The sequence below is a fragment of the Bufo gargarizans genome, chromosome 9 (assembly GCF_014858855.1).
Source record: "Bufo gargarizans isolate SCDJY-AF-19 chromosome 9, ASM1485885v1, whole genome shotgun sequence".
NCBI lineage: Eukaryota > Metazoa > Chordata > Amphibia > Anura > Bufonidae > Bufo > Bufo gargarizans.
Genome location: NC_058088.1, coordinates 39490503 through 39501775, shown reverse-complemented (window position 1 = coordinate 39501775; position 11273 = coordinate 39490503). Strand labels below are relative to the sequence as shown.

General features: G+C 40.5%; 1 protein-coding gene across 1 annotated transcript in view; it reads left to right on the top strand.

Moving 5' to 3' along the window:
- The first annotated feature begins 3105 nt into the window (after positions 1-3105).
- The window catches only part of HS6ST2 (heparan sulfate 6-O-sulfotransferase 2), a 370860-nt gene continuing 362692 nt past the window's right edge, over positions 3106-11273 (top strand). Inside the window, exon 1 of the mRNA XM_044306120.1 lies at positions 3106-3797. Within this exon, the coding sequence (XP_044162055.1) occupies positions 3289-3797 (509 nt within the window). The 5' untranslated portion in view covers positions 3106-3288. The remainder of the gene's footprint in view (positions 3798-11273) is intronic.

The window sequence follows — 11273 nt, the reverse complement described above, 5'->3', positions numbered from 1 at the left end:
ATAACAGCCCCCCCTTTGCCAGTAATAACAGCCCCCGCCAGTAAAAGTATTGTACATAATTAAAAAAAAATAAAAAAACACATGCTTACCTCCATGTCAGTGTTGCGATGCAGGCCTCTTCTGGCCTGTGTCCCACGCTGTATGGCTCAGGCGGCAGCCTATCAGAGGAAGGGAAAGGGACACGCCTCTCCCTCTCCTACCGCTGCACAGGCAGGCATCTGTATCGCTGTCCTGAGGACGGCGATACAGATGACTGGAGATGAGCGCTTCCACAATGGAAGCGCTCATCTCCCTGTGCCCAGGCGCCGCCAGCGGGAGGGGGAATCAGGTCAAACAGGGGAGGTGGCTGGGGGCCCGCCTCGAAGGAGAACACAAGTGCCGCCTCGCCTGCCGCATATTACACTGGGTTCATCAGGAAGGAGAAATATTGGACCTTGAGCAAACTTTATAAAACCTAAAAAATCCCATTTAATATCAGTGAGATCAACCACAATCACATTGGAATTATCTTATAAAGAGCCATCATGTGATAATTCACCCCACTGACATTCACACCATCTTAAAGAAACTCCAGTCAGTAATAAATCAGTCTTAATTACAATCTACATGTTCCCTATAAAGGGCAGGGGCACATATTTGGATACTATGGCCAGAGAATTACATGGAACATGACTGACCCTGTTTTTTTTATATCACTATGTATTTCATATAGTATTATCTGGTCATTTTTTATTTACTATGTATTTAAATTTAAATTGATAATCTATTCAGATCACCATCTTGCATAAATAAGCAGTCCCCAAGTTGAGCTGTCATGGGGACTGAACTGACATGGTGCAGGAGCGGATGTAAAGTGGTGGAGGAGCATACCCACCTTAAAAGAGCATCAAAAGCCAGTCCCTCCTTACTGCTGATGTCAGGAGGGAAACTGTATGTAAGAACCGCAGCAGCCATCTTAAGGGGGCTTGAGCACAAACCAACCTATGCTGGGGGTGAGCACTAGACATTTCTGCTACAGCTTGGATTTTATCTGTATCACTTTATCTTGCATGTCCATCTGCTCTGCTCCGGGTTTTCTGTGTACCTAGCAGTCTGGGTGAAGCAACAAAGGTGAGATGAACTTTTCTTTGGTCCTTTCACGATAGCCCTCAGTCTCAGACAAGAAAGAAATGGGATGATATATACAATAGATTATATAGAGGAAAGAAGGAAAGAAATAGTATTAGAGAGGCAAATAAATAAAGATAAGCAAATATGCTATAAGAGTAACTGGTGAGACCAGTATCTATCTATCTTAGGCTACTTTCCCACTTGCATTTAACTTTTCCGGTATTGATATCCGGTAGAGGCTCTCAACACCAGACAAAAACACTTCCGTTTTGTCCCCATTCATTGTCAATGGGGACAAAACGTAACTGAATAGAACGGAGAGCTCCAAAATGCATTCCGTTCCTTTGATTGCATTCCCATACCCGGAGAGCAAGCTGCGGTTTTCTTTCCGTCATGGGATGTGGAGCAAAACGGCATCCCACAATGCAAGTCAATGGGGGCGGATCCGTTGAACTCTAACACAATCTGACACAATAGAAAACGGATCCGTCCCCCTTTGACTTTCAGTGGTGTTCATGCCGAATCGGTCATTGCTATTTTACAGATAATATAACCGTATCCGTTCATAACAGATGCTGCCGGTTGTATTATCAGTAAGGCTGCTACCGCAAGTGCAAAGTGCTGCCGGAGGTCCGCTCCGGCCCCATTCACTATAATTGGGGTGGGCCAGAGGTCCGGCCGCAGCACGGCAAACATGCCGAGAAGCGACCTTCCAAAAACCGCAGAACACTGTAGTTTTATTCTGGCCGCCGCTCGGCATGTTTGTCATGCTGCAGCCGGACCATCCGCATTACAGTGAATGGGGCCGAAGCGGACATCCGGCGGCACGGTGGATTTGCAGTAGCACGGATCCGGCAGGCTGTTCCCCCGCCGAGACAGCCTGCCGGAAAAGGCTACCGCAAGTGTGAAAGTACCCTAACGGAAGCGTGTTTGCTGATCCCTGCCGGATCAGGCAAAACGCAAGTGTGAAAGAAGATCTATCTGTTGTTTTTTTAATCTATAATCTGCATATATTCTATTTTTCTTATTTTTCTTTCTTTCTTCTATATAATCTGCATATTATCTATCTATCTATTATCTATCTATTATCTATCTATCTATTATCTATCTATCTATCTATCTATTATCTATCTATTATCTATCTATTATCTATCTATCTATCTATCTATTATCTATCTATCTATTATCCCTCTATCTATTATCTATCTATCTATTATCTATCTATTATCTATCTATCTATCTATCTATTATCTATCTATTATCTATCTATCTATTATCTATCTATTATCTATCTATCTATCTATTATCTATCTATCTATTATCTATCTATCTATTATCTATCTATTATCTATCTATTATCTATCTATCTATCTATCTATCTATTATCTATCTATCTATTATCTATCTATCTATTATCTATCTATTATCTATCTATTATCTATCTATTATCTATCTATCTATTATCTATCTATCTATTATCTATCTATCTATTATCTATCTATCTATTATCTATCTATTATCTATCTATCTATCTATCTATTATCTATCTATTATCTATTATCTATCTATTATCTATCTATCTATTATCTATCTATTATCTATCTATCTATCTATCTATCTATCTATCTATCTATTATCTATCTATCTATTATCTATCTATCTATTATCTATCTATCTATTATCTATCTATCTATTATCTATATATTATCTATCTATCTATCTATCTATCTATCTATTATCTATCTACCTATCTATCTATTTCCAGTGTTACTGTTACTGCATTTTGGAAACTGTGGGAAGCAAACTCTCTGTAGTGGAGCTGTTCAGCAGTCCAGCAGCTCTCCCCTTGCAGCACCCAGGCTGAGCAGACAGTGGGCTGGAGCTCCATTAGGCAGGGGGCTGTCTGGTAAGTGTGGGGAGGTCTCTCCTATAGAAGAGCACAGAGGAGGAGGCAGTGCATGGGAGAGGTGTGAGGCATAGGGGTGTGCACTTGGCTGCCTCTCTCTCCAGTCTTGTGTATTATTGTAGAGAGCATTGAACGCTTGGATTGCTGGGAAGAAAGGATAAAGGGATTCAGTCTGTGGAGCCATGAAGCAGACTCCTCTTACATCTTCACAGCCCCCTTTGTAGACCAAGCTTTTGTCGTAATGATCTTGGGTCTTCATCGGCACCAAGAACATGGATGACAAGTCCAACAAGCTGCTCCTGGCCCTGGTCATAGTCTTTCTGTTTGCTGTGATCGTCTTGCAGTATGTTTGCCCAGGCACTGAATGCCAGCAGCTCAGGCTGCAAGCTTTCAGCTCATCATTGGTGGACCCCTACTGGGCTGAAGATGAGAGCCCTGCCAAATTTGTGCCCAAATTCAATTTCACCGTGGACGACCTGCTGAGGAAGGTGGACTTTAACATCAACGGGGACGATCTCATTGTGTTCTTACACATCCAGAAGACCGGTGGCACCACGTTTGGTCGCCACCTGGTCAGGAACATACGTCTGGAGCAACCTTGCGAGTGTAAGGCTGGCCAGAAGAAGTGCACTTGCCATAGACCAGGCAAGAAAGAGACCTGGTTGTTCTCCAGATTCTCTACTGGATGGAGCTGTGGGCTGCATGCAGACTGGACAGAACTGACCAACTGTGTCCCTGCAGTGGTGGACAACAAGAAGGAGATCAAGATGAGACCTCTGAGGTGAGTGACTCCTCTCTGTAGCTATCTGTGCTAGAGAACACTTTGAGCACAAAAGGCATCTGTTCCTGGGTTCATTGTACTGCAGGTATAGCCACTGACCATAATGTATGGGGGGATAGATCTGTAGGAAAGTTTTCCATACATCATTAGGTGTCACTGCTATATACAGTGCTGATGTCAACTCAATAGGTGTTACTGCTATATACAGTGTTGATGTCAACTCAATAGGTGTTACTGCTATATACAGTGCGGATGTCAACTCAATATGTGTTACTGCTATATACAGTGCTGATGTCAACTCAATAGGTGTTACTGCTATATACAGTGCTGATGTCAACTCAATAGGTGTTACTGCTATATACAGTGCTGATGTCAACTCAATAGGTGTTACTGCTATATACAGTGCTGATATCAATATCCATCACCGCTATATACATTGCTGATATCAATAGGTGTTACTGCTATATACAGTGCTGATATCAGTAGGTATTACTGCTATATACAGTGCTGATATCAATAGGTGTCACTGCTATATACAGTGCCGATATCAATATGTATCACTGCTATATACAGTGCTGATATCAAGAGTTGTTATTGCTATATCCAGTGCTGATGTCAGTAGATATCACTGCTATATACAGTGCTTATATCGATATGTATCAGTGCTATATACAGTGCTGATATCAGTAGGTATCACTGCTATATATGGTGGTGATATCTGTAGGTATTACTTTTATATACAGTGCTGATATCAATAGGTGTTACTGCTATATACATTGCTGATATCTGTAGGCATTACTGCTATATACAGTGCTGATTTCTGTAGATGTCACTGCTATCCACAGTGTTGATATCAGTAGATGTCACTGCTATCTACAGTGCTGATATCAGTACATGTCACTGCTATGTACAGTGCTGATATCAGTACATGTCACTGCTATGTACAGTGCTGATATCAGTACATGTCACTGCTATGTACAGTGCTGATATCAGTAGATGTCACTGCTATATACAGTGCTGATATCAGTAGTTATTACTGCTATATACAGTGCACATATCAGTAGATGTCACTGCTATGTACAGTGCTGATATCAGTACATGTCACTGCTATGTACAGTACTGATATCAGTAGATGTCACTGCTATGTACAGTGCAGATATCAGTAGTTATTACTGCTATGTACAGTGCAGATATCAGTAGATGTCACTGCTATGTACAGTGCAGATATCAGTAGTTATTACTGCTATGTACAGTGCAGATATCAGTAGATGTCACTGCTATGTACAGTGCTGATATCAGTAGATGTCACTGCTATGTACAGTGCTGATATCAGTAGATGTCACTGCTATGTACAGTGCTGATATCAGTAGATGTCACTGCTATGTACAGTGCTGATATCAGTAGATGTCACTGCTATGTACAGTGCTGATATCAGTAGATGTCACTGCTATGTACAGTGCTGATATCAGTAGATGTCACTGCTATGTACAGTGCTGATATCAGTAGATGTCACTGCTATATACAGTGCTGATATCAGTAGATGTCACTGCTATATACAGTGCTGATGGAGGAATTTTTCACTTCACTTGCTCCACATCAGGCAGACTAACCCTGCAAACCTCAAAATATTGTCTTCAACTTTAGCTCGTCTCTGCTGGTGTATACATGCATGGTGCTGTGTTGTGCTGTTATTGAAGCACATGCAGTATACAGGGTGTAAAATATTGTGTTGTGTTATTTATGTTTTGCTATTTTGTTATTGTGACAGATTGTGTTGCTATTTACAACCTTGGTAGAAAACAACAGCTTGAAACCAAGGATCACAAGAGCTTACACTCTCCAGAACAGATTTCTATCTATTTATCTATCTATTTATCTATCTATCTATTTAGCTATGTCTGTTTCATATCTATCTATCTATCTATCTATCTATCTATCTGTATCTTTATCATCTATCTATTTATTTATCTATCCCTCTATTATCTATCTATCTATCCCTCTATTATCTATCTATCTATCCCTCTATTATCTATCTATCTATCTATCCCTCTATTATCTATCTATCTATCCCTCTATTATCTATCTATCTATCCCTCTATTATCTAGCTATCTATCCCTCTATTATCTATCCCTCTATTATCTATCTATCCCTCTATTATCTATCTATCTATCTATCTATCTATCAATTATATATTGCATCTATTAGGTTCTAATATTTGAACCATGTTGGCTTTCTATTATTATTCAGATTCTTTTTTTCTTAATCTATCTTCTCATAAAAATCTCTATTTTTCCTTGCCCTGGAAATATATTTAAATAACCAGCATAGATTTCGCCCTTGTCCTGCAGGGCCTATAAGGGTTAAATTCAAGTTTCATTCCATTTTATTGATTTTTTTTTGTTCGTCCACACACATCTACTTTCTCCTTTTATTGAACATCCGCAGTCTTTATATTCATGGCTCCTCCAAATAAGAATCTGGTCCCTCGGCGTGTAAAATACGGGTGTGGAGATCCCATGCATGTAAATGAGGATTAATAAACACTGATAAAATCCTGAAGTAACCTGTGCAGCGGTCTGTGCCTCGCTATATGATCTGGAGGTGAGCTAATTAACACCAATGATAATAAACATTTCATCTCCGGCCATAAATGTATTTGTCTGTGCGCTGAATATTAAATTTTGCTGGAACGTGCTTTGCAGATTAAGGACAAGTTGGCAGCCAGGAGCCTGTGCAGAGGTGCAGGTGAGCTCGAAATCTGCCAGCATCCTCATACTGAGACCCTGCAACTTACCGTGGCCGTATAGTGTAGTGCAGGGCAGGACTAATATGATGCTGGGTATGTCATTGGTCATACTTTCATAATATCACAATGTATTATCTATTGTCTTACATGGGACTGCATTATGAAAAATCAGAATCATGAAACCCTGGACCTTCACAGCATTAGGCTGCACGTACATGACTATATTTTTCTTCAGTATGCTATCCGTTTTTAACTCATATAGCTCAATGGGGTCTTAAACACATCCTTTTTTTTATGGATTTGGGTATCCGATCCAAGAATCTCACTGCACGTCCTAGTGTGGTCCTTTTTTTGCTGGCAAGAATAGCCCTTTCTATTGATGAGGGTGAGAAAAAAACAAATTGCAAGGATCCATTTTTTTGCAGACCAAAAATTGGATACGACCGTGTCCATAAGGTCTTCTGATGAAATCTGCTACATTTGTAGATTTACCACTTGCACAGAAAACATCCAAAAAGGAAACAAGATTGTGATATTTCATAAATACGTTGATAATCCTTTCCTAAGCGCATAATCTGGATATTATAATGAAGTCCGATTGGCATAGTGAGAATGAGCGTGGGTGACCTCTGGTCATTCTCACACTGTACATGGGATCTTTCTGCTTCAAACCTGAAAACTTCCATAGTGTCTGCAATAATACAAATCTGATTCATTTGTTGCGAACTTGTGGAATCCACTTCCTGAGGATTATTATTGGATTATATTATGTTGGCTACTTTCACACTTGCGGCAGTGCAATTCGGCAGGCAGTTCCGTCGGATCCGTCAAAACGCATGCCAACTGATGGCATTTGTAAGACTGATCAGGATCCTGAGCCCTCTTACAAATGCATTGAAATGCTGAATCCGTCTTTCCGGTGGCATCCGGAAAAACGGATGCGGCATTTGGTTTTTTTCACATTTTTTTTTGTTCTGCACATGCCCAGACCGGAAGGACGGATCCGGCATTCTGGTATTTTGAATGCCGGATCCGGCACTAATACATTCCTATGGAAAAAAATTTAGGCAAGTGTTCCGTCCTGAACAGTCAAAAAGACTGAACTTAAGACATCCTGAACGGATTTCTCTCCATTCAGAATGCATGGGGATAAAACTGATCAGTTCTTTTCCAGTATTGAGCCCCTGTGACGGAACTCAGTGCCGGAAAAGAATAACGCTAGTGTGAAATACCCTTGCTTGCTGTTTTCTTGACAGCTCCCCTGGTTTCAGGCAATTCATTTTGACAGGGTTGGGGGCGTGAGTTACTTGAAAACTACTTTCTGTGGATTTTTTTTTTTTTTAACCCTGTGAAGTTCAGAGAGTGTTACGCAGGTGCTACATGGAACAGTGAAGAAATAAGTTCATAATCATGACATCATACTATATTATATGATAATGCAAGACGTGAATACACTGGTATATATTGTATATGAGTCTGGGTACGTATTTGTACAGTAGTTTTGCGACACATTTTATACAAGTTGGACCTGGCTACGTTATAGTGTTTGTCTAGTGGACTGTGCAATAGAAGAAAGAGTCCTCTAACGGATTCCGGTCAATTCTAGGGGATGCAAAATCGCTCTGTGTCAGTTCTGTCAAACTTAGAAAAGTCTGAACCCTCCCATCTTCAAAAATGTACGAAGCTTTGATCAGTTTTCCGTTAATACTTAATACATTTAAAGAATAAAAATTATTTGCCCCCAAAAAAACTAAATAAACAAACCAAAAGCAGACATTTTCAGTCCTCGTATAGTCAGTGATGACAGATGGATAAATGGAAACCGATGGGATGTATATCAAGCGATTTCTAAAAGGAAATGAAATGATACTAACTGGCCTTATTATTTTTTTTTAAAACTAGATCTGTGACACATAAGGGCCTCAAAAAGACAGTATGCCACTTATTTTGGGGGCAATAAACGGTGGCATCTTGACATCCAGTCAGTGGATGCATTCTCTCCCCTCCATACCGATGGTCTATGTCATGCAGTAAATATAGCAGGACAGTGTTCCCAATGAGACTTCAATTCTCTTGCAGCTGCATCAATAAACTGCTTATACTGGATGTCTATCCTCCCCGCCTATAAATCTACACTGTATGTACACATTATATGGATGTCTGAATGGACAATTCCCTTAAGTACCCTTGCTGAGCTGAAATGTGCAATCTCTAACAGAACACGAGTCAATCACGTCAGCTTTTGCCAGTTTAACCGAATGTTGTACTTACCTTTATTCAGCCTGAGACATAGAAAAATCTTGCAGACCTGTGGATATGTGACAGTACACACAGGATCGGACTGGCACACACGGGTACAGGGCGATCCCCCGGTGGGCCCCTGAGCAAGGTGGGCCCCTAGTCTCCCACCCCCTGCACAAGTGGCACAGAACACAGTAGACTTCCTGCACTACATACATATATTCAGTGTACAGCGCCTCAACAGCCTGTGTTTATATAAAAAAAACTTGATTAAAGAAACTCCCCCGTTTATTATTATAGACACGATCAGAGCTGAGATGACTTCTAGGTAGAGAGGAAAGCTATCGGTGTCCTCTTCTCCCCAGGACCTACCTTCTCAAAGTTACTGCAAGGACCCCATATTTAATCATCTGGTAGCATCTTGCTGCTGTGTGAGCAGGTAATATTTGAATGTATCCGTACGGTGGGCCCCCAAAATAAATTTTACACAAAATGCAATACTGAATTGTGTTATTTGTGTTTTGTTATTTTTAGTTATTTTGACAGATTTTGTTTCTGTTTACAAAGTTGGTAGAAAACAAGAGCTTAAGACCAAGGACCACAAGAGCTCACACTCTCCAGATCAAATGTATAAGTCTATCTATCTATCTGCAGCAACCACGGGTGAGACATTGGCCAGGGGGTCCCTTTCAGATGTTAGAAGTGCTTAAAAGTTTGTCGTGACTCCAGTTGCATTTTAGCAACGAGGGATGGAATCCCCCTAAGTAGATGGTATTGGTGGTATCCAGGTTTAGGAATGCCAGAGTGGTGTAAGGGTTGCCTATAATGTCTCTTTAGGTGTGGCTGTGCACGCGTCACGGTGCTTAGTTGTGCGCAGCAGTGCAAATAAAGGATGGTTAGTTGAGGGATTTGTAGAAATGATGGTGTCCAGACTTTGCATTAACATTGAAAACAGCTTTACTTGAATAAACTTGCATCAGAGAACAATCTTTTTGGCAGGCAAACACTTTCAGCTCTGCTACATCCGTCACTTTTTCTGGCTCTGCTGGGCTGATAGATTAAATAGAAACGTTTCCTTTCTGCTGTACTTAGCTTTCTGTAGTCTGACTCTGTCTTTATCTTTCTCCTGTATCTTTATCTTTCTCCAGCCTTCTGAGATTCTTTACTTATTCTCTCTTGTTCCAGCAGAACTGATGGTGCTCTGCTGGCCTTGGCAGGGCTCGTCCAACAGGGATGAGGGCCTACTTCTTACCCCATGCAGGGGCTACTCTCAACACAACCTGTCCCCAAGGAGGGGAAGGCTAAAACTGCCTTTCACTAACTATACTCCTTCCTCTCTAGAGAGGGCTAGAATGGATAGAAGGTTCCATTCCAGGCAAACTAGTGCTGACAATACTGCCGCCATCTGCTGGTGAACCAGGCACATTACATGTTAACATCACATTTGCATAGAATTGCAATACACATTGTGCAGGATCTGGAATAAATGAACATGATAACACAGGGTTAACCGTAGGAGACAGTAGAGGGGCGAAAAGAGGTAATACCACTCTAGGGTATTACATATCTATCTATCTATCTATCTATCTATCTATCTACCTGGCTATCATTTATCACATATTAATCTGTCTAGTCTATCTATCTATCTCATATCTATCTGTATATCTATCTACCGGTTTATCTATCTAGCTATCTATCATTTATTCCATATGAATCTATCTATCTCATATCTATCTATATACCTGTCTACCTATCTATCATTTATCTATCTAATCTATCTATCTATCAATCTTTTATCTATCTAAAAAAGAAAAAAGTCACAGCACTCCAAAATGAGAGAAAAATACTAAAGTGTTTGATGCTCCATGTCCATGCAGTTTTTCAGCTTTATCCTCAAATTCTATCTCATGCTTGGGATTGACTCTGAGGACAAAGCTGGAACGTTGCATGGACATGGAGCATCAAACACTTTAGTATTTTTATCTCATTTTGAAGTGTTGTGACTTTTTTCTTTTTTCTTTAAGTAGACCTCTTTATGAAGAGGGACCTTGTCTCTGGCACCCGGCTGCTTTATCTGTTGAAATTGCTGCTATCTTGGACTTGTATCTATCTATCTATCTTTCTATCTATCTATCTATCTATCTACTGTATCTATCTATCTATCTATCTATCTACTGTATCTATCTATCCACCCATCTATTTCATATCTTTCAATCTATCCATCTTTCCCATATGTATCTATGCATCTATCCCATATCTATTTACCAGAGATAATTGTGGTATCCCTATGAACTGCACTCTTCGTTCGTCTCTGAGTCACTTTTCACACTAGTGCCATGATTTCCATCTATGGCTGAGCCATGACAGACTATGCCAGGCCCATTTTCGAACTGATAGACTTCATTGATGTACTGTATGATGGGTCCATTTGGGTTTCCATCGGGGTTCCTGTATGTTTGACAGTGAGTAGAGCCCTGCTGTGATCCTT